Genomic DNA, 25720 nt, shown 5'->3' on the forward strand with positions numbered 1-25720 from the left:
ATCCTATAGATTGTGTCTTTGTTCTTCATATGTAAATAAAATTAAAAAAAAATAAAAAGAAAAAAGAATTTTGGCACAAATACATTTTAAAACAAAAACCAAAAAGGATTTTTCTGATTTTTTTTTATTTGTGTTTACACTACAGAACCTCACATATTAAGCCAAAAGAACTATTAGACTTCATGTGCTGAAAAACAATTTTTAATCTGGATAGGACAGTATAAACACAGCCAAAATAAATAGGGGGGGGGGGGGAGTGAATTCCCCAAAAGGTGACGATAACAAAATAATCATATAAAATTCTCCCAAGTATTGGATACAGCTATAACCAATAGCTTTATATACCGTATTCATGATACAGCGGGAGATTTGTCAAAACCTGTGCTAAGGAAAAGTTGCCTAGTTGCCCATAGCAACCAACCAGATTGCTTCTTTCGTTTTGCAGAGGCCTTGTTAAAAATGAAAGAAGCGTGCTGATTGGTTGCTATGGGCAACTGGGCAATTTTTTCTCTGCACAGGTTTTGATAAATCTCCCCAAAAGGTTTTGATGCATGGCATCTTACACCATATAGTCCATCAGTATATCCTGGACATATACAGTCAATAGTCACATACTATACACCATTATCTGTGACTTATTTAATACCCTTTATTCCCCTGAGGACATCTCCAACAAGATCTGACAGTAGACAGAAACACGTTGGGATGAGGATGCACATGTATTTAATTTATTTAAAAATATATATATTTATGTGGTTTAAAGCACTCTGTATATCAGTATGGTGTGACCCGTATAGGTCCTGACAGTAGACAGAAACACGTTGGGATGAGGATGCACATGTGTTTAATACTTTATTATTACACCATATAGTCTATCACTATGTCCTGGACATATACGGGTCACACCATACTGATATACAGAGTGCTTTAAACCACAAAAATATATATTTTAAATAAATTAAATACACATGCATCCACATCTCAACACGTTTCTGTCTACATGTCAGATCTTGTTGACATGAAGATGTCGTCAGGGGAATTAAAGGCATCAAATATGACAAATCACAGATAATGGTGTATTATGTGACTATTGACTGTATAGGTCCATGATATAGTGATGTACTATATGGTGAAAGATGCCATGCATCAAAACCCTTTATCTTGGATATATAAAGCTATTGGATATAAAACGGTGCCCAGTAGTTGGGGAATTCACTCCCCCCCCCACCACTTATTTCGGTGGTTTTTATACTGTCATATCCTGATTAAACGTTTAAGTTTAAGGGTATGTTCACAAGGCAGAATTTCCGCTTGGAAATTCGGCTTCAGCAGAGTCCCACTGATTTCAATGGGATTCTGCTGCACCGTGCAAACGGCAGATGATTCTTCATGGAAATCCCAATTCCGGTGTCAGTAGAAACATTGAACCAGTGTAATGTTTCTGCGGATTCCGCTCGGAAATGCATTGCAGTCTATGGAGTCAGCACATTTCCGAACGGTCCTAGTGCTGCCGCAGTAAATCTGCGGAAAAGTCCATCCGATTTCCAGCAGACATTTCGCACATTTTCAGCCATGTGAACAAGCCTAATAGTTCTTCGGAATTCACACAGCAGGTGTTTCTGCCGAAGAAATTCTGACGTGTGTATAAAGCAGCAAAATCACATTGAAAACAATGGGACTCCAAGGAATTTCCAAGGACTTAAAGGGATACTCTGCCGCTATACGTTATCCCATATCCTTTGGATAGGGGATAACGTGTCGGATCGTGGGGGTCTGCCCATTCATGTCTATGGGAGGAGACATGACGGCTGTGTACTTGCCCCAGGCTTCCATGATCATAACGCCGCAGCGCTGGCCCGGAGATCGCGGGGGGTCCCAGCAGCCAGACATGTTATGCCCTATACCCTAGAACACCCATTTAAAGTTCCCATTTAACTAGGCTATGTTCACACGGCAACATTTCAGCTATTCCAGTGGAATTTCTGTACTTTCGAAACACAGATTCCGCTTGAATTCAGAGATCTATTAACTTTAATAGGGCTCTGAATGGAATTCGGAAACATTTTAAAGACAGGTCTAATTTTGTGGAATCCGGAATGCAGAGTTTCTGCGACAGAAAGTCCGCTGAGAAAATTCTGCTGTGTGAATGGGACAGTGGAATTCTCGAGCGGAATAGTTCTGCATATATATGAATATAGCCTTAGGCCTCTAACTAATGCAGTGGTCTCTTAACTCCATGCTGAGGTTTTGCAACAGCTGGAGGTCCACAGTTTAGTGAGCAAAGATCTAGGTTCATGGTTCCTTGGGTGCTGCCTCTCCCAATCTTAATTCCGACAAATTTTCAAATTTGAAACCAAAACTTTATTGTGAGTTAGGAAGAGGGCAAAAAGTCATCACCGCCATAAAACCCACCATCGCCAATCCTAACGTCCCATAAGAAATAAAACATTAACAATCAGAGATGACGACGCCCAAATAATCGTCCTCAGAAATTATTGCCTTCCACCTCGAGGGCGGATTCCTGATCTTATAACATGCGATTCAACAGTGATTGTTCACACATTCTTGAGTCATTGCGGGTAATATATATTTAAGGCATGAAGTCATGCAACCCAAAAAAAAAAAAAAAAGTTTTGAATATTTTTGGTTCTAAAAATTGCATTTTCTGCTGTGCAACCGGAGTCATGAAGGATGCAGCGCAAAAGAAAAAAAAAAAACACGCACCCAGGTCGGTCGACCGATCGTCCACAATTCCTAGGAGAGAGCACCAATCTCGGTGGAATTATTCATCAATCTGGAAAAATCAGAACTATCGCAGTGTCAATCCCTCATGGAGGTTAAGAATAAAGAATGGCTGATTTTCTGTTCCGGCCTGTCCCCGTATCGTCCATATTAAATAAAAATAATATTATTAAAAATTCCCTGTTCTACAACTGCACAATGAGAGTGAATATAATGTGGAAAAAGCACCAAATTTAAAGGGGTATTCCAGGGAAAAAACTTTTTTTTTTTTCCTATATCAACTGGCTCCAGAAAGTTAAAGGGGTACTCCGGTGAAAACCTTTTTTCTTTTAAATCAACTCGTGTCAGAAAGTTAAACATATTTGTAAATTACTTCTATTAAAAAATCTTAATCCTTCCAGTACTTATTAGCTGCTAAATGCTACAGAGGAAATTCCTTTCTTTTTGGAACACTGATGACATCACGAGCACAGTGCTCTCTGCTGACATCTCTGTCCATTTTAGCAACCATGCATAGCAGATGTATGCTAAGGGCAGCATGGTGGCTCAGTGGTTAGCACTGCTGCCTTGCAGTGCTGAATCCTTGGGTTCAAATCCACCTAAGGACAATAATAAATAAAGAGTTATTATTTTTATTATAATGACGTCAGCAAAGAGCACTGTGCTCGTGATGTCATCAGAGAGAATTCCAAAAAGAAAATAATTTCCTCTGTAGTATTCAGCAGCTAATAAGTACAGGAAGGATTAAGATTTTTTAATAGAAGTAATTTACAAATCTGTTTAACTTTCTGGCACCAGTTGATTTAAAAGAAAAAAGGTTTTCACCGGAGTACCCCTTTAAACAGATTTGTAAATTACTTCTATTAAAAAATCTTAATCCTTTCAATAATTATCAGCTGCTGAAGTAGTGTTGTTATTTTCTGTCTGGCAACAGTGCTCTCTGCTGACATCTCTGTTTGTCTCGGGAACTGCACAGAGTAGAAGATGTTTGCTATGGGGATTTGCTTCTAAACTGGGCGGTTCTCGAGACAGGTGTCATCAGAGAGCACTTAGAAAAGAACAACTCAACTTCAGCAGCTCATAAGTACTGAAAGGATTAAGATTTTTTTATAGAAGTAATTTACAAATCTGTTTAACTTTCTGGAGCCAGTTGATTATATATATATATATATATATATATATATATATATATATATATATATATATAAAGCTTTTTTTCCTGGAATACCCCTTTAAAGTGACAGGCTCCAGGTTTCCTTCCCCCGGATGGAATTCCGATACAATCACGTCACCACGTACAGTTCCTCGCGGTCTTCCTGGCAGATTTTGTACCCACAGTCCAGCAGCTGGGACCACGCCCAAGATTTTTTACTTCTCTCACGAGGTGGGAGGAGAAACGCTACGCTGGCAGCCACCATGATGTGCCAGAGGCTGTGAGTGTAAAAGTAATTGGCGTTGGTTTCTGCGAAGACGTAAACCGAAATGGCGGTCAATGCCAAGACTACTCCAGGTAGGAGGAAAAACACCCAGCGCTGCCAGCTTGGAGGGTAACAGTGGCGACGCCTCACTCCCCGAGTTGTCTGGAATTAAAAATGTCATATATTAAAAAAAGAAATAAAATTAAATAGAATTATAAATAAATAGTCATAGTTGTTTAACAGAGAATAATTACCAAAAAAAACAACAAAAATATAAATCCCACCTTCCCTATATTTAGTAGGGGCTAGGAGTGCAAAAATGTAAAATTATTACAATTTGAAACCTCCACTAGGTGGCAGTGAAGAGCAATTTTTCTTTTCTTTTGAAGGAGAGCTACTTTGCATATTTATTTTTACATGGAGCATTGCTTAGAAGACTTCATATGCCTAAGGACACACACTAACCCCCTCAGTTCCCCCCAAAATTTACAAAAGTACCCCACTCTCTGGCCATTGTTTAGTTAAAAACTATGCGCTACTGCAGTGGTCTCCAATCTGCGGAACTCCAGATGTTGCAAAACTAAAACTCCCAGCATGCCCGGACAGCCGTTGGCTGTCCGGGCATGCTGGGAGTTGTAGTTTTGCAACATCTGGAGGTCCGCAGGTTGAAGACCACTGAGCTACTGTATTCATGAGAATAGGTTTTTATTATCAGCTTTGGGTATTCCTAACCCTAGGTTACAAAGGGTAGGAGTAAATAACAACTAGAGATGAGCGAACTTACAGTAAATTCGATTCGTCACGAACTTCTCGGCTCGGCAGTTGATGACTTTTCCTGCATAAGGTGCTCCCGTGGGCTGGAAAAGGTGGATACATTCCTAGGAGACTCTTTCCTAGGACTGTATCCACCTTTTCCAGCTCACCGGAGCACCTGAAAGCTGAACTAATTTATGCAGGAAAAGTTTTCAACTGCCGAGCCGAGAAGTTCGTGACGAATCGAATTTACTGTAAGTTCGCTCATCTCTAATAATAAACCCAAAATTGTGGTAGTCATGTGACCACTATACCCAATTCTACTGAATAAACAAGGGATTTATGAATGGGAGGAGCATAAAGCCAGTTTACGCCCACTGAGTGGGGCCCTAAGAGAGTGATTTAGCAGGTGCCATAGTACCTCAGACTTCATTTTATGGGGCATAGAAAGAAAAATAAAATATATCTAAGGATATTTTTTTTGGTAGATAGAAAGTGTTTGTATATTTACCCAGCAAATCACCAGGAGTATTAAAGCAAAAAGACAGGGGCCCAGCATGTTCCAGATCCCTCGGCGGTCAAGCTGCATGGACATCGCAATGACTAATGTCCCCAGCATGAAGAGGACCTGGAGTGAAAAGCAAAAAAAATCTATTCAAACATATAAATAGTTGGGAATCTACTGAGAAATCTATTGAGGAAACAGAAATAAGTTCTTAAAGATAATTTGGTACTTACATATTTGACGATTTTCTTCAGCCGGGCCATACATAGTATGGTCACCCAGATGGCAACGACAGAGCCAAAGAAGTCGCAGAACTGCAGGGTGTCATAGTCCATAATGCACATGACGGTCACCCCGGGCTGGTCACAGGCATGATAGAACTGAAAGAGGAAAGTGTGCGGTGAAAAATGGGTATGGGTATGCTAAATGATAAGACCTCGGGGGACCCAGGACAGGAGTGTCATGACATCTACAGAAGGGTGATGGCGGGAGGGGTAGGGGCCTCAGAAGCTTTGTCATTTCACCCATGGAAGGAAACCGCAGCCTCACCAGAACCCGGGGCTACGTTACACATGGAAAACCCAGGAGCTACGTCACCTATAGCACGATACCAGAGCTCTATGACCCAGAGGAATCCCAGGTTCTCCCCCACCCAAGGGAAACCAAGGGGCAAGTCACCCTGGGGGAACCCAAGAGCTCTTCCACCGAGGTAGAACCCAGAAACTGCATCACCCATAGCATGATACCCAGGAGCTTAAAGGGGTATTCCAAGTCAAAACTTTTTTTTATATATATCAACTGGCTCCGGAAAGTTAAACAGATTTGTAAATTATCTTCAAAAGGCAATGAAGGAATAGAATGAATCGGCAACTCACCAGTCTTCTCTTCTGAAAAAGTACCTTTATTCAAAACATACTCACAGCATGAAATGCAAATCGGGAGAGGGATCGGTGCAGGGGGGGTAAAATGTAGTAGGCGACAGATTCTGTTTCACTCGTTATACGAGCTTCATCCGGCCAGATGAAGCTCGTATAACGAGTGAAACAGAATCTGTCGCCTACTACATTTTACCCCCCCTGCACCGATCCCTCTCCCGATTTGCATTTCATGCTGTGAGTATGTTTTGAATAAAGGTACTTTTTCAGAAGAGAAGACTGGTGAGTTGCCGATTCATTCTATTCCTTCATTGCCTTTTGAAGATATGAACTTTCTGCCAAGTATCAGAGCACCACCACATCTCTAATTATACTTCTCCGTACAAGCGTCATACACGACTGCCCGCCAGAGCCAATAATAGCAGTGCCGAATATCACTTCTTTGCTTTATATAGATTTGTAAATTACTTCTATTAAAAAATCTTAATCCTTCCAATAGTTATTAGCTTCTGAAGTTTTCTGTCTAACTGCTCAATGATGATGTCACGTCCAGGGAGCTGTGCATGATGGGAAAATATCCCCATAGGAGCTGCACAGCTCCCGGGACGTGAGTCATCAGAAAGCAGTTAGACAGAAAACAGCAACTCAACTTCAGAAGCTAATAACTATTGGAAGGATTAAGATTTTTTAATAGAAGTAATTTACACATCTGTTTAACTTTCCGGAGCCAGTTAATAAATATAAAAAAAAAAAAAAAGTTTTGGCCTGGAATACCCCTTTAACAACCCAGGAGGAACCAAGGATCTCTGCCACGAGAGGGAACCCAGGAGCTACATCACCCATAGCAGGATACCCAGGTGCTCAACCACCCAGGGGGAACCCAAGAGCTCTTCCACCGAGGTAGAACCCAGGAGCTACATCACCCATAGCATGATACCCAGTATGTCCACCACCCAGGGGGAACCCAGGATCTCTGCCACCAAGGGGGAACCCAGGAACAGCGTTACTCAAGGGGAACCCAGGAGCTACATCACCCATAGCATGATACCCAGTAGCTCAACCACCCAGGGGGAACCCAGGATCTCTGCCACCGAGGGGGAACCCAGAAGCTTTGTCACTCAGGAACACTGTGACCCAGGAGGAAACTAGGATCTCTGCCACCCAGGGGGAACCCAGGAGCTACATCACCCATAGCAGGATACCCAGTAGCTTAACAACCCAGGGGGAACCCAGGATCTCTGGCACCGAGGAGGAACCCAGGCGCTACATCACTCATAGCAGGATAATCCCAGGAGCCCTGCCACAAAGAAGGGAACCCAGGAGCACCATCATACAAGGGGAACCCCAAAAAAACGTCACATTGGTGAACCCAGGAGCAATGGAACTGAGAGGCAACGTAGGAGCTCCACCACGCAGGGGGAACCCAGGAACAGAGTCACTCAAGGGGAACCCAGGAGCTTTGTTACTCAGGAACACTGTGACCCAGGAGAAAACTAGGAGCTCTGCCACCGAGGGGGAACCCAGGAGCACTGGTCACCCAGGGGAAAAGTTCTGCCACCCAGGGGTGAAAACCCAGGAGCACTGGTGACCCAGGGGTGAAAACCCAGGAGCACTGGTCACCCAGGGGTGAAAACCCAGGAGCACAGTCACCAAATAAAAGAAACCTTGGGGCACAGTCACTTAGGGGGAAGACCCAGAAAAGCCACCGCCCAGGAGGAACCCAGGAGCACCATCCCCTCCAGTATGTACCTACCGTTGAGAAGAACATGGTGTAGGCGTAGACAGCAGCCTCCACAAAATACAGGTGATAAACAGCAACTACTATAGTAGGTATAAACATCAGGTTACTGAGCGTCAGTAATAAAGTGGCCGTCAATTGCTGCGCCACCGACAGTGCGTTTCGATCGTCTGTGCAGCTCCAACCGGCCCAGCCTGGTGAAAAAAAAAAAAACAACATCACGTAAAGTCAGATGCCAACAACATGGTGACCCAAGGGCCCATACTGTCAGTGTAAGGGGATTCTGTTCCACTACATGACCCCCGATAACAGCGTTTCCCAAACAGTGTGCCTCCAGCTGTTGCAAAACTACAACTCCCAGCATGCCCAGACAGCCAAAGGCTGTCTGGGCATGCTGGGAGTTGTAGTTTTGCAACAGCTGGAGGCACACTGTTTGGATAACACTGCCCTTGATAGAATATCCATAGGAACACTCATTTTTGCAGACTGTTAGCCAAAGTGACATGATCTTTCCTGGGGCTTGTAGTTCTACAAAAAGATATACGGTCATTAGGATTAAGAATCCGAAACTAGGAGTCATCTATAGAAGACAAATATTGTTTTAATTAGAATTCAGAACATTTTCTCCCTGTAGAGAATGTGCGCTGTAACACATCACGTATGTGGAGGTATTTTGCGTTGCGTGTGAGTATCTAGGATACAATGTTCGACCTTTTCAGTTCATTATCGCCTACAGGCTGCTGGGAAAGAACATAGACATTTGGTTTAAAGGTGAGCAATGTTCTATATGGAACAAAGAGAGGGTGCGGGGACCATGGCTGCAGGACAGGGAGGATGCACGTAAACGCTAAAATATTTCCATAATTACAATAGAACCTTCGGGAAGGCAGCACCCCCCTTTGTCCTCAGATTGTGTGCGGTTTTGCAGTTCAGTTTCATTGAAGTGAGTAGAGCAGAGTTGCAATACCACACACAACCTGAGGACAGGGGTGGCGCTGTTTTTAGAAAAAATAAATAAATAAAACTTTAGAAAAATAACATAACATTTCTTCAAAAATAGCGCCACAAATGTCCTCAGGTTGCGTGTGGTATGACAACTCGGCTCCATTTGCTTAGAGATATCCAGGACTGAAAAACTTATCCCCAATCCTAAGGATACATTTTAGATTGCGGGGGGTCCAACCGCTGGCAGAACTCTATGGCAGAACCGGAGCAATCTCCGGCTCTGCCATAGCGCTGGTTATTGAGGGGTCGTGTCGGCCGCCGCTTCGTGAGGTGGCTCTTTGCTGGAGAGCCAGGGCCCCGTACGGGAGATCGCTGGGGGTCCCAGCGGTCGGACCCCCCGCGATCTGACACTTATACTAGGGATCAACCGATTATCGGTATGGCCGATATTATCGGCCGATAATCACGATTTTGGGCATTATCGGTATCGACAATTACCTTGCCGATAATGCCCCGCCCCCCGCACCACCTTTTTCTCTGAATAAGGGGGAGAGAAGGGGGTTTTCCAGCTAAGAAAAATGTATCCCCTATCCAAAGGATTTGGGATAGGTGCTAGATCGCGAGGGGTGACAGCGGTTGGACCCCTGGAGATCTCCTGCCCGGCACCTGGCTCGCCTCGTGCAAGGACGCGCTCCCCATTCATCTCTATGGCTGAAGCCCTGTACTCGTGTATCTCAGGCTCTCCCATAGAGTGGAATGAAGGGGGCGTCCCAGCGGTCGGACCCCTGTGATCTAACACTTTTCCACTATGCTTTAGATAGGTGATACATTTTTGTAAGCTGGACTACCCCTATACATAAACAATGCTCACCTGCTTTGCAGCTGCAGGCGGCGTACAGATATCCGTTCCTCCGGAGCAGCCTGCACTCCCCATATGTTCCGCATTCATCCAGACAGGGGCTGAGGTAGGCGGTCACTATCACCCTGGAGACCTGCTGCTGACATGTGCTGAAAAAGGGAGAAAAGTATTCACATTTAACATGGGGCCAATGTGATACTGGGTAGTCACAGCTCCGCCCCTTAGAACCATCACAGGCAAGGCATTAACACTGGTTGGGAAACACTGCTTTCGATTGGTTGCCACTGTGCCTCCAGCTGAGGCAAAAATACAACTCCCAGCATGCCCGGACAGCCAAAGGCTGTCTGGGCATGCTGGGAGTTGTAGGTTTGCAACAGCTGGAGGCACACTGGTTGGGAAACGCTGCATTAGAGTAATCAAATCAGTCTCCATCCATAACTGCCAGGTAACAGCTAGATATTAGAGACCATCCCCTCTAGACTAGTACATTATACAACCATTTATTGTTGAACTAGAGAGCGGAAATTCTAAACCTCCTTCTCCCGCCAATCAGGGGGTCCTCAGATGATACATAAGCTCCTCCCCTGAGGAACCATGAGATCCTCAGACGAGGAACCATCAGCTCCCACCCCGCGAGGAAACATAAGCTCCTCCCCCAGTGAACACAAGCTTCCCCCCAGAGGAAACATAAGCCCCGCCTCCTTCAGAGGAAACATAAGCCCCTCCCCCAGGAAACATAAGCTCCCCCCCAATGAAACAAGCTCCTCTCTCACATTCTGAGCTATACCAGCTATTAATTTCCAGCAATTCAGAGATTCCCTCCTTCTCCTGTCAACTAGGGAGTCCTCAGAGGAAAAATAAGCCCCTCCCGCAGGAAACCAAAGCTCCTCCCCCAGAAAACATAAGCTCCCCCCCCCTACGAGGAAACATAAGCTCCTACCCCACATTCTGAGCAATACCATTCAGAAATTCCCTTCTTCTCCTGTCCCCTTCCCCAAGGAAACATAAGACCCAATGAAACATAAGCTCCTCCCCCAAGGAAACATAGGCTCCTTCCCTGAGGAAACAAGCACATGAAAATGTAATCCCCTACCTGAGGGAATATTAGCTCCTCCCCCGAGGAAACATTAGTTCCTCTCCCACTCTCTGTGCCAAATTTTTTTTTTTTTGCAGAAATATATCCTAAGCAACAAGGAAGAACCCGAAGAGGAACAGGACTTTCTTTTTGCCCCTCAACCTCCAATACCCAAATAAGTGGCGAGGTATAAGGGATGTTTTAGTATCCACACATACTTATACAAGGCCTGGTCAAGGGGAGAGTGCAGTGGGTGACATGTAGCCTCTAAGCTCCTATACGGACATATTACTAAATTCTAAGGTGACAAGGGAGTGGACTGTTTATTGAGCTCAGCGCTGGCAGAACATCTACAGCTCCACGTACCCTTAGGATATTCTAATAAAGTCTTTTCAAATGTACAGGTGAACAACTAAAGGCGTAATGACGCGGATTAATGCGCCAACGTGTCCTCCTATTGACACAATAAATCCTACAATATTTACTCAGTAAGCAGCAAAAGAACAACCAAAGAGCAACGTGTCACCAGCCGGAGGGGGAATTTATGTAAATTTTAATAGGAAAGTCCATCCTTAATGGGGAATTCCAGAAACTTCATATAATATAACTACTATAATACTGCTCCTATATACAAGAATATAACTACTATAATACTGCCTCCTATATACAAGAATATAACTACTATAATACTGCTCCTATATACAAGAATATAACTACTATAATACTGCTCCTATATACAAGAATATAACTACTATAATACTGCTCCTATATACAAGAATATAACTACTATAATACTGCTCCTATATACAAGAATATAACTACTATAATACTGCTCCTATATACAAGAATATAACTACTATAATACTGCTCCTATATACAAGAATATAACTACTATAATACTGCTCCTATATACAAGAATATAACTACTATAATACTGCTCCTATATACAAGAATATAACTACTATCATACTGCTCCTATATACAAGAATATAACTACTATAATACTGCTCCTATATACAAGAATATACCTACTATAATACTTCTCCTATATACAAGAATATACCTACTATAATACTGCTCCTACATACAAGAATATAACTACTATAATACTGCTCCTACATACAAGAATATAACTACTATAATACTGCCTCCTACATACAAGAATATAACTACTATAATACTGCTCCTATATACAAGAATATAACTACTATAATACTGTTCCTATGTACAAGAATATAACTACTATAATACTGCTCCTACATACAAGAATATATCTACTATAATACTGCTCCTATATACAAGAATATATCTACTATAATACTGCTCCTACATACAAGAATGTAACTACTATAATACTGCCTCCTATATACAAGAATATAACTACTATAATACTTCCTCCTATGCACAAGAATATAACTACTATAATACAGCTCCTATATACAAGAATATAACTACTATAATACTGCTCCTATATACAAGAATATAACTACTATAATACTGCCTCCTATATACAAGAATATAACTACTATAATACTGCTCCTATATACAAGAATGTAACTACTATAATACTGCCTCCTATATACAAGAATATAACTACTATAATACTGCCTCCTATATACAAGAATATAACTACTATAATACTGCTCCTATATACAAGAATATAACTACTATAATACTGCCTCCTATATACAAGAATATAGCCACTATAATACTGCTCCTACATACAAGAATGTAACTACTATAATACTGCCTTCTATATACAAGAATATAACTACTATAATACTTCCTCCTATGCACAAGAATATAACTACTATAATACAGCTCCTATATACAAGAATATAACTACTATAATACTGCTCCTATATACAAGAATATAACTACTATAATACTGCCTCCTATATACAAGAATATAACTACTATAATACTGCTCCTATATACAAGAATATAACTACTATAATACTGCCTCCTATATACAAGAATATAACTACTATAATACTGCTCCTATATACAAGAATATAACTACTATAATACTGCTCCTATATACAAGAATGTAACTACTATAATACTGCCTCCTATATACAAGAATATAACTACTATAATACTGCCTCCTATATACAAGAATATAACTACTATAATACTGCTCCTATATACAAGAATATAACTACTATAATACTGCATCCTATATACAAGAATATAGCCACTATAATACTGCTCCTATATACAAGAATATAACTACTATAATACTGCCTCCTATATACAAGAATATAACTACTATAATACTGCTCCTATATACAAGAATATAACTACTATAATACTGCTCCTATATACAAGAATATAACTACTATAATACTGCCCCCCTATAAACAAGGATATAACCTCTATAATACTGCTCCTATATACAAGAATATAACTACTATAATACTGCTCCTATATACAAGAATATAACTACTATAATACTGCTCCTACATACAAGAATGTAACTACTATAATACTGCCTCCTATATACAAGAATATAACTACTATAATACTGCTCCTATATACAAGAATATAACTACTATAATACTGCATCCTATATACAAGAATATAGCCACTATAATACTGCTCCTATATACAAGAATATAACTACTATAATACTGCCTCCTATATACAAGAATATAACTACTATAATACTGCTCCTATATACAAGAATATAACTACTATAATACTGCTCCTATATACAAGAATATAACTACTATAATACTGCCCCCCTATAAACAAGGATATAACCACTATAATACTGCTCCTATATACAAGAATATCACTACTATAATACTGCTCCTATATACAAGAATATAACTACTATAATACTGCTCCTACATACAAGAATGTAACTACTATAATACTGCCTCCTATATACAAGAATATAACTACTATAATACTGCCTCCTATATACAAGAATATAACTACTATAATACTTCCTCCTATGCACAAGAATATAACTACTATAATACTGCTCCTATATACAAGAATATAACTACTATAATACTGCCCCTATATACAAGAATATAACTACTATAATACTGCCTCCTAGCTGAGAGGTTGTGTCTGTGTAGCTCTCCTGATGTCTGGAGAAAGCCCAGGGAGGGGCCACCCTGGGTGGGGAAGCTCCCCAAGCAAGGCCCAGGCTTCTCGGCCTATTCTGGGAATTAATCCCCAGACACCACAATCCATGGATGAAAATCCTAAAGTTTCTCTGGATGTGAGAAATGTTCAGAATGTTGTCAGTTCTGGTGCAGTAAGAAGCACAGATGAGAAGAAAGCTGTGGAAGTGAGGAAAGAAACTTCATCAAGTCAGGTAATGGCTGCAGGTACAATCCACCCCTCCCGCAGTCAGACAGAGGAGAACATCCCTGGAGAAGCAGACCATGCAGGAGAATCTGCAGCAGCCTGTCCTGATACGTTCTGACCGCACACGATACGGGAGCGGGAGCAGCGCAAAAGTTACAAGCACGCCAGAGGGGACCAGAGGGAGTACACCAGGAAGGCTTCAGGGGGCCACAAGTGCGGTCACTGAGAAGAACCAGGGGCCCAGTCCCCAGTCTGGAGATTGTGACCCCGCAGCAGTGACCACAGCAACACCGAGTCAGATCCCACCTCAGAAGCAGAGTCCTGTGAGTACCCCACCAGCGCGGCCCCCCAATACTCAGCGGGCGCATGAACTGTGTTTGGCCGAGCAGATCCCAGCTCTGGTAAAGAGACTTGAGACTTTAAAAAAGAAAAAGTTACAGCTGCAGAAACAGATTGAATGTATTTACAAGCTAAAGGCAGCAAACCCCAATAACCAGGCTGTACATGACAAGAAGCTGAGCTCCCTCGCTGTGCAGCTCGCTGACACTGTGCAGGACATGGAGGACGTATTGGACCAGATGGGACCAGTCGCTGAGACCTTCAGAAACCAGCAGCGATTTGAGGGATATAAGGAAAGACCAGCGCCAAAGTCATCTCCATCTACTGCTGCACCCAAGTCTTCAGCCTCACCAGGGGACATCCAGCAGTCCTGTGCAAGACAAGAGGACATCCAGCAGTCCTGTGCAAGACCAGTCCTCAGACCAGCCAGCTTCCCTTTTGAGAAAGGAAATTTGTACAGACAAGCAGAAGCAAGCGTCCAGCAACATCAGAGACCTGCAGAGACTCCTCCAGAGGTACCACAAGTCCCAGCAGTCAGCACGGTGAAGCAGGACTATGGACTTCTACCAGAAGGTAACTCTGTAACCGTTGTGCAGTCACCACAAGCCCCTGGGGGCAGTAGAGAGCAGCAGGACTGTGGACTCTTACCTGAAGGCAGCAGTGCAGCAGAGAGTTCACAGGACATGGCTCTGCAGGGCTTGCTGGGCTCTGTAGTGCAGGATCATACTGCCAGTGACTGCACTGATATGACTGTATGTGATATTACTGATAATGTGTCTGCAGAGGGGGGCGCTTCACAGTCTGTGTGGGATCTGGGGTCATCTCTGGGGTCAGGTCCACCATTAGTTCAGCCTCCAGAGGCTTGTGACCCCCAGAGTATAGAGGTTGATGGTGGGGAGGGGGCTGTACAGTCTGATGCACAACACTTCCCCCCTTTAGTCACACAAGTATCAGACCCCCCTAGTACGGCTGGTCAGCAGCCATCACAGCGCCCCCAAGTACAGCAGGAGGGTAGAAGTAGTGGCGCGTCCTCTGGTAATGCCTGGAGTCGTGGGTCACCATTCATGTCCAATGTAAATTACACGGGTCAGGCTTTCAAGAGGAGGAACGTGGTCAGGTTCAGACATAGAGGGGCCAAGGAGGAGCTGCCTGACAGGAGGTTTGTGGTCCGTGAACTTCTGTGCCACCAAATGGGCTTCCTGCCATCTAATATCCTGGCAGTGATAAACCTTCCTGACAGGCAGGGCTATGACGTCAGCTTCAAACTCATGTCTGACCTGGATCGCTTCTGGGCCCATGTCACCCGGGTGAGAGATGCTGATGGCTGGAATAAGTTCAGCTTTGTCCCCATCTCCAGACCAGACACAGCAAACGTCACCATTATATTCTGGAACGAGTCTGTCCCCCCCCAGGATATTGTCGTATGGTTAAAGAGACACTGTGACCTAATGTCAGACCTGACTAAGACCAGGGATGAGGACGGCATATGGACGGGCGGGTGGAAGGTCCTGGTGAAGTTACGGCAGATAAACAACATAACCCAACATCTGCCCAATTCTTTCTTCATTGGCCGGGAGAAAGGGGTTTGCTTCTATGCAGGTCAGCCCAGAAAATGCTTCAAGTGTGGGAAGACCGGTCATATCGCGAGTGTGTGCACCCTAGTGAAGTGTAATTTATGTGGGGAGATCGGCCATGTCAGCGCCACCTGCCAGAATATCCGCTGCAACCTCTGTGGTAAGACCGGTCACTCCCATAGGGACTGTCCTGACGCCTGGCATAATATCTGTAAGGACTTCCCTGATGAGGACCTGCTGGAGGGGGCAGAGGACCTGGAGGAGGAGACGTTGGTGTCAGGGTCAGCAGTGACACAACCCGAGCCTCAGCATAACATGGGTGACACTAGAGGTGACGATATGGGTGACAATATTGGTGACACTAGCGGTGACAATATGGGTGACAATATTGGTGACACAGTGCCCGACCAGTCCCAGCCAGGAGCCACTGAGGGGAACAGGGAGGTCACTGAGCAGGTTGTGGCCATGTCTTCTCCTGCCCCAGCATCAATAAATCCGCAGAAGAGACGGAAGAAAGACAAAACCAGCCGTAAGCCTGAGGAGGGATGGACCACTGTCCAAAAACCTTCCAAAAAGAAAGTAGACCCCGGGTCAGGTGTCATGTCCATCACAAATAGGTACAGTGTCCTATCAGAGTCAGACGTTGAGGAAGAGATGGAGAGGGAGCTAAAGAGAGTGATAGATGAATTTAATGAAGACCAAGAGGGTGATCCCCCCACAAAAAAGAGACCCCCACGAGCAAAACATCTGTCCGAATCGGACATGGAAACAGGTGGTCAGCAGGAGGGCTCGGACTCAGATCTGTGATGAGGGGGGTGACATCTCTGCACTTTCTTCTTTCCTTTGTTATGATGGCCGACTTTACCCTTAAAGTGTTCTCCAGTAATGTGAACAGTGTCAGAGTGAGGAGGACCAGACACGCGGTTTATGACCATCTAAAGTCTATCGATGCCGATGTCTTCTTCTTACAGGAGACACGTTTAAATACTCAAGGACTGTTACGTGAAGCAGAGCGTGAATGGCGGTCTGGTCCATCCTTTTGGTCACTGGCTGTGGAACCAAGTGCCGGGGTCTCTATCCTGTTTACCACCAATGATGTAACTGTACATAGGCTGACAGAGGTATTGATGGGAAGGTGCCTAATGCTAGAAGTTACTATTCGGGGTAGAAGGCTCCGACTCATTAATATCTATGGTTCACAGACAGTGACTGAAAGGGTTAACCTTTATAATGAAGTGAAGCCATATCTCTTCACGTCTGTCCCTGTCATCTTGGCCGGAGATTTTAATGCCTCCAGAACAACTAGTGACAGATCCTCTAATAGACCTCTAACCCGAGACTCCAAGGTCTTAAACAACATCATTCTACAGGCCGGGTTGTCAGATGTGTTTGTGCAGGGTGGTCGGAAACCAAAATTTACCTATTTCTGTGGTGGAAGAAGTAGTCGTATAGATTTAGCTTTGGTTAGTCCCACAGAGACCATTGGTGAGAAGGATGAGAAGATCGTCCCTTATTCTGACCATCTGGCCTTATATTTTTGTCTGGGTGTCACACAGGGTCCTGAGACAGGTAGAGGGTTGTGGAGACTGAATTCCAGTCTATTAGAGGATCCTTCTGTGCAGAGACAGGTTCACTCTCTTATACAGAGTCAGCTAGAGAGGGTGGACTTCTATGATGATATGGCCGCCTGGTGGGAGGATGTCAAGGATGAGATCAGAACCCTCTTAAAGAGACTGTCAGTTATAAAGGGGAAGAGTAAGTATGGCCAGTATCTCAAGCTGCGCAAAGAATTGGAGTCACTGTATTCGGCGGGTGGGGACCAACAAAGGATAGACCGGCTGAAATCTGAGATAAGGCAGTATCAGTACAGCAGGTATACCTCCCTGGTTCTTGAACGGGATTATGGGTCCTTAGGGTCTCCTGATCCCTTTGAGAATTGCCGGGAGCGGGTGGCAAATAAATCTGTCACCGGTCTCACTGACTCCCAGGGTGTTTTGCAGGAATCTCGGGAGGGTATCCTGGGGGTGGTGAGATCGTACTATGCTGACTTGTTTCAGAGGAAGGTTTTGGATAGAGACAAGATGACCCAATTCTTGGAGACAACTCCGCTCCCTGATACTAATGATTTGGACTTTTCTCCTTTGACAGCAGAATTGACGGTGGCAGAGGTCAAAGAGGCCATTGATAAGTTACACCTGAAGAAGGCACCAGGTCCAGATGGGATAACAGCAGAATTCTATAAGACATTCAGAGACCTCTTGGCCCCAATCCTCGTGGATGTTTATACAAATTGTCTAGAAAGTCACCTGATGCCTCCATCCATGAGAGTGTCCTCGCTGATTCTGCTGTCTAAAGGTAAAGAGCCGAGTGACATCAAGAACTGGAGGCCAATTGCCCTCTTGAATGTCGACAGGAAGATTCTGGCAAAAATCCTGTTTTCTAGGTTAGTTTGTCTGTCCCCGGCACTGTTGGCAGGCTGTCAGTATGGCACAGTAAAAGGGCGGAACATCTCTGGGGCAGTGATCTCCATAAGGGAGATGTTTGAGAGATGTAAAGCCCTGAGGTGTGGGAGATATGTTGTGAGTCTTGACCAGGCTAAAGCCTTTGACAGAGTAGATCACGAGTATCTATGGGCCACTTTGTCAAAGTACGGTATTCCGGGACAATTCATCGATTGGCTGAAGACTTTGTATTGTGAGGCCGAGAGCTTTCCTCTGATCAATAGTTGGCAGGGTGACACGTTCAGGGTTGAGGCGGGGGTGAGACAAGGTTGCCCACTGAGTCCGCTGCTGTATGTATTTGCCTTAGACCCGTTTCTGAGGTCACTGCAGGAGTGTGGTTTTCAGGGGGTGCCGGTCCCCCACTGCCTACCCCTGAGTGTTGTTGCCTACGCGGATGATGTGACCGTAGTGATATCTGAGCCTCGTGAGGTGGAGATGTTGTCTGCGGCCATCAAAAGTTACTCGGAGGCCTCAGGGTCTCTGGTCAACCTTGAGAAGAGTCAAGCTCTCTGGGTATCAGATACTGATCCAGATTTTGATCTGACCCAATTTGTGAGAGCCTCCTCCTATATTAAAATCCTAGGGGTCAAATTCGGGAGGGACGATAACGCCAAACTAAATTGGGAAGAGAAGTTGGAAATCGGAAATGCAAAGGTTCAGCGATGGAAGAACTGGAGGCTGACCTATAGAGAAAGGGTTAAAATGTTGAAGACTTACCTGGTCCCCGTCTTCTTGTATGTCTCTGTCGTTTTTCCTTTGCCAGAATCTTTCTCCGCTCGGCTCTTTAGCCTGTTCTTCCAAATGTTCTGGGGGAACAGGTTGAACCTGATAAAAAGAGGGGTCACCTACCTACAGAGGAGAGAGGGTGGGTTGGATATGCTGAATCCAAGGGTGTTCTTTGACTCCATGTTTCTAAAAGTTAATTTTGGTTGCCTGGACTCAAACAACAGCTCCCTGTGGGCGAATAGTATCAGGGACTGGATATTGCCTTTTGCAGAGTCTTGGGTGCGAGGCGGCAGTCTCAAGAGGGGGAGATGGACGCGTGACTACCTCCCCCCATACCTGGAATACGGGCTCAGATGTCTGAAGAGATGGCGCATTGAGAAGTCCTATATAGAGAGTAAGCCAAGGAAGGATCTATACGTAAGGGTTTGTAGGGCTTTCTTCTGTTCTCCACTTGCCCTGAGGGATTGTGTGACCAGCACTTTACAAGAAAGTCTAAAGTTCCTCAATGGGAAACGACTCCCCGCAAAATTCTTTGACATAGCTTGGCTGTCGCTCCATGGGAGGCTCTTTGTCAGGGGTAATCTAAAGTATCTAAGCGTTTCTGATAGGAACTGTCCTCTGGGTTGTCAGCAGGAGGAGACCATGGAGCATTTCATATCTAACTGCAGGGCCGGGAGGAGGATATGGGAAGAAGTGTCCGGTAAGCTAAACATCCCATTACTGCAGAACCTGACGTATCCTGACATCGTATATGCTGTACCATCCAGTAACAGGACTGTAGACAGGGGGACTATGTACATTATAATTATGTTAATTGTAATTTTGTTTGTTTTCACAATAAAAATTGCCTCCTATATACAAGAATATAACTACTATAATACTGCTCCTATATACAAGAATATAACTACTATAATACTGCCTCCTATATACAAGAATATAACTACTATAATACTGCTCCTATATACAAGAATATAACTACTATAATACTGCTCCTATATACAAGAATGTAACTACTATAATACTGCCTCCTATATACAAGAATATAACTACTATAATACTGCCTCCTATATACAAGAATATAACTACTATAATACTGCTCCTATATACAAGAATATAACTACTATAATACTGCCTCCTATATACAAGAATATAGCCACTATAATACTGCTCCTACATACAAGAATGTAACTACTATAATACTGCCTCCTATATACAAGAATATAACTACTATAATACTGCCTCCTATATACAAGAATATAACTACTATAATACTTCCTCCTATGCACAAGAATATAACTACTATAATACTGCTCCTATATACAAGAATATAACTACTATAATACTGCCCCTATATACAAGAATATAACTACTATAATACTGCTCCTATATACAAGAATATAACTACTTTAATACTGCCCCTATATACAAGAATATAACTACTATAATACTGCTCCTATATACAATAATATAACTACTATAATACTGCTCCTATATACAGGAATATAACTACTATAATACTGCTCCTATATACAAGAATATTACTACTATAATACTGCTCCTATATACAAGAATATAACTATATAACTAAGAATCTCCCGGTAGGAGAAATGATTAGAGCCAGGAGGAACAACTCCACATTGGAGCTGTTTGAAAAGGAGGCGGAGGATATATCAGTGAGGCTGAGTCAAAGAGGTTATCAGACTTGGTCATTGAACCGAGCCAAGAACATTGCTAGGAGAAAAAATAGGTCTGACTTGGTATATGGCATCAAAGAGCCATCATCCCAAGTTCCTAAAAATAATAGTGAAGCAAAACCCCTTGTTTTTTCCACAAATTATAGCCATGATTTCAAACCAATATGTAAAATAATTGAGAAATATTTACCAATGGTAGCTAACGATAGCCAATATATAAAAATTTTTGAACATGGGTATAAATTTGTGTCACGGAGGGCTAAAACCATCGGCCAATGTGTTTCCCCGAGCTTGTTCAGTTCTGGTGAGATTAAGAAACCCCCCTGGCTCAATACCAAGGGCAATTTCAAATGTGGACATCTAAAGTGTATTTGTTGTAAAATCATGAAGAATTCTAAAACCTTTATGTCCACAGTAACTGGAGAAACATTTGGTATGTCAGAATATATTAATTGCAACACGAGTCATGTGGTTTATCTAATGACATGTAACATCTGCCAATTACAGTATGTGGGGTGCACCTCCAATCCCCTGAAGGCTAGGACCAGAAAACACCTGTCGGACATTCCCCATTTCCAGACCCGACATCTTTCCATGGTTAGTAAGCATTTTGCCGAAAAGCATGAGGGTGATTTTTCTGGTCTCAGCCTCCAGGGGATCGAGAGGGTCACCAATAATATTAGAGGAGGCAATATTAAGCAAAAATTATTGGATAGAGAAGTCTTCTGGATCATTAAACTTCAAACCAGGTGTCCCCTTGGCTTAAATTTAAGACAAGATGTCATTCTCCATTATTGATCTGCTGTTGTTCCCGTATAAAATTATATATTTTTGGTTTTCCTTGGAGTTTGGGGGGAATTTTATTTTTATATAAATAAATTCTTTTTCCCACAATCATTTCCCGCACATATGATAATTAATAGCATATGCATAATTGAGTATCAAACAATATTTATACCACATGTGGGGATATTTTTGAGACAATTCAATTGTTCCATATTAGTCCGTATATCCATTTGCGATCCTACTATATAATTGGAATATAAAAAATAAACAAATTTTTTTAAAAATTTCTTTCATGTCCTATGGTAGTATATACAACCATATAGGTTACTTGAATTCATCCAGATTCATATGATATTATATAGGGTAATATTTATATAGATTTTTCTATTGGAAATTCTCCCTTTTTTCCTCTTCCATTTTGGGATCGCACATGTATATATGTTATCTGACATTTTGTAATTTGTTCTTGTATTTTTAGTACTAACGTATGTCTTTTTCTACATTATTGCTTGTAACCCAAGTGTTTTAATATGTTGACTATTGTTCACACTATATGTACTATACTTGCTGGATGGAGGTGAATAATGGGTTAAGCCCTGTGAATACTCCCATCGGGGCGGACCCCATCTTTCCACCCCCATATAAGCAAGCCACTTGCACTATTGTTTTGTATGACTAAGGCTGCTGAGTGCGGCTGAAACGCGTCACCTTGTCATCACCCACAGTTACCGCTGAATAAATATCGTATTGCTTGACATCCTGCTCTGGACAACTCCATTTCTTTCCACTATTATATGGACTGAGGTCCGATCCGGTCCGTGAGCGGGAGGGGCGATCGAGTGAGCTGTGCCGCACCTGTTGCACTTAAGAATATAACTACTATGATACTGCCCCCTATATACAAGAATATAACTACTATAATACTGCTCCTATATACAAGAATATAACTACTATAATACTGCTCCTATATACAAGAATATAACTACTATAATACTGATCCTATATACAAGAATATAACTACTATAATACTGCTCCTACATACAAGAATATAACTACTATAATACTGCCTCCTATATACAAGAATATAACTACTATAATACTTCCTCCTATGCACAAGAATATAACTACTATAATACTGCTCCTATATACAAGAATATAACTACTATAATACTGCCCCTATATACAAGAATATAACTACTATAATACTGCCCCTATATACAAGAATATAACTACTATAATACTGCTCCTATATACAAGAATATAACTACTTTAATACTGCTCCTATATACAAGAATATAACTACTATAATACTGCCCCCTATATACAAGAATATACCTACTATAATACTGCTCCTATATACAAGAATATAACTACTTTAATACTGCCTCCTATATACAAGAATATAACTACTATAATACTGCCCCCTATATACAAGAATATACCTACTATAATACTGCTCCTATATACAAGAATATAACTACTATAATACTGCTCCTATATACAAGAATATAACTACTATAATACTGCTCCTACATACAAGAATGTAACTACTATAATACTGCCTCCTATATACAAGAATATAACTACTATAATACTTCCTCCTATGCACAAGAATATAACTACTATAATACTGCTCCTATATACAAGAATATACCTACTATAATACTGCTCCTATATACAAGAATATAACTACTATAATACTGCTCCTATATACAAGAATATAACTACTATAATACTGCTCCTACATACAAGAATGTAACTACTATAATACTGCCTCCTATATACAAGAATATAACTACTTTAATACTGCCTCCTATGCACAAGAATATAACTACTATAATACTGCTCCTATATACAAGAATATAACTACTATAATACTGCCCCTATATACAAGAATATAACTACTATAATACTGCTCCTATATACAAGAATATAACTACTTTAATACTGCTCCTATATACAAGAATATAACTACTATAATACTGCCCCCTATATACAAGAATATACCTACTATAATACTGCTCCTATATACAAGAATATAACTACTATAATACTGCTCCTATATACAAGAATATAACTACTATAATACTGCTCCTATATACAAGAATATAACTACTATAATACTGCTCCTATATACAAGAATATAACTACTATAATACTGCCCCTATATACAAGAATATAACTACTATAATACTGCCCCCTATATACAAGAATATACCTACTATAATACTGCTCCTATATACAAGAATATAACTACTATAATACTGCTCCTATATACAAGAATGTAACTACTATAATACTGCTCCTGTATACAAGAATATACCTACTATAATACTGCTCCTATATACAAGAATGTAACTACTATAATACTGCTTCTATATACAAGAATATAACTACTATAATACTGTCTACTATATACAAGAATATAACTACTATAATACTGCTCCTATATACAAGAATATAACTACTATAATACTGCTCCTATATACAAGAATATAACTACTATAATACTGCTCCTACATACAAGAATGTAACTACTATAATACTGCCTCCTATATACAAGAATATAACTACTATAATACTTCCTCCTATGCACAAGAATATAACTACTATAATACTGCTCCTATATACAAGAATATAACTACTATAATACTGCTCCTATATACAAGAATATAACTACTATAATACTGCTCCTACATACAAGAATGTAACTACTATAATACTGCCTCCTATATACAAGAATATAACTACTATAATACTGTTCCTATGTACAAGAATATAACTACTATAATACTGCTCCTATATACAAGAATATATCTACTATAATACTGTCCCCTATATACAAGAATATAACTACTATAATACTGCTCCTACATACAAGAATGTAACTACTATAATACTGCCTCCTATATACAAGAATATAACTACTATAATACTGCCTCCTATATACAAGAATATAACTACTATAATACTTCCTCCTATGCACAAGAATATAACTACTATAATACAGCTCCTATATACAAGAATATACCTACTATAATACTGCTCCTATATACAAGAATATAACTACTATAATACTGCTCCTATATACAAGAATATAACTACTATAATACTGCTCCTACATACAAGAATGTAACTACTATAATACTGCCTCCTATATACAAGAATATAACTACTATAATACTGCTCCTATATACAAGAATATACCTACTATAATACTGCTCCTATATACAATGTAACTACTATAATACTGCTCCTGTATACAAGAATATAACTACTATAATACTGCTCCTACATACAAGAATGTAACTACTATAATACTGCTCCTGTATACAAGAATATAACTACTTTAATACTGCTCCTATATACAAGAATATATCTACTATAATACTGCCCCTATATACAAGAATATAACTACTGTAATACTGCTCCTATATACAAGAATGTAACTACTATAATACTGCCTCCTATATACAAGAATATAACTACTATAATACTGCCTCCTATATACAAGAATATAACTACTATAATACTTCCTCCTATGCACCAGAATATAACTACTATAATACTGCTCCTACATACAAGAATATAACTACTATAATACTGCCCCTATATACAAGAATATAACTACTATAATACTGCTCCTATATACAAGAATATAACTACTTTAATACTGCTCCTATATACAAGAATATAACTACTATAATACTGCCCCCTATATACAAGAATATACCTACTATAACACTGCTCCTATATACAAGAATATAACTACTATAATACTGCTCCTATATACAAGAATATAACTACTATAATACTGCTCCTATATACAAGAATATAACTACTATAATACTGCTCCTATATAC

At 41.3% G+C, this 25720-nt stretch overlaps 1 protein-coding gene across 3 annotated transcripts in view; it reads right to left on the reverse strand.

Moving 5' to 3' along the window:
- Positions 1-3949: 3949 nt before the first annotated feature.
- Positions 3950-25720, reverse strand: part of PGAP6 (post-GPI attachment to proteins 6) — a 49361-nt gene continuing 27590 nt past the window's right edge. For all 3 annotated transcript variants that reach the window (XM_056534036.1, XM_056534034.1, XM_056534037.1), the window contains exons 9-13: positions 9848-9984; positions 8047-8225; positions 5652-5798; positions 5425-5541; positions 3950-4322 (exon numbers count right to left, since the gene is read on the reverse strand). In XM_056534036.1, coding sequence (XP_056390011.1) covers positions 4026-4322; positions 5425-5541; positions 5652-5798; positions 8047-8225; positions 9848-9984 — 877 coding nt within the window. In that variant the 3' untranslated portion in view covers positions 3950-4025. The remainder of the gene's footprint in view (positions 4323-5424; positions 5542-5651; positions 5799-8046; positions 8226-9847; positions 9985-25720) is intronic.

This window comes from Hyla sarda, chromosome 8 (assembly GCF_029499605.1).
Source record: "Hyla sarda isolate aHylSar1 chromosome 8, aHylSar1.hap1, whole genome shotgun sequence".
NCBI classification, from domain to species: Eukaryota; Metazoa; Chordata; class Amphibia; order Anura; family Hylidae; genus Hyla; species Hyla sarda.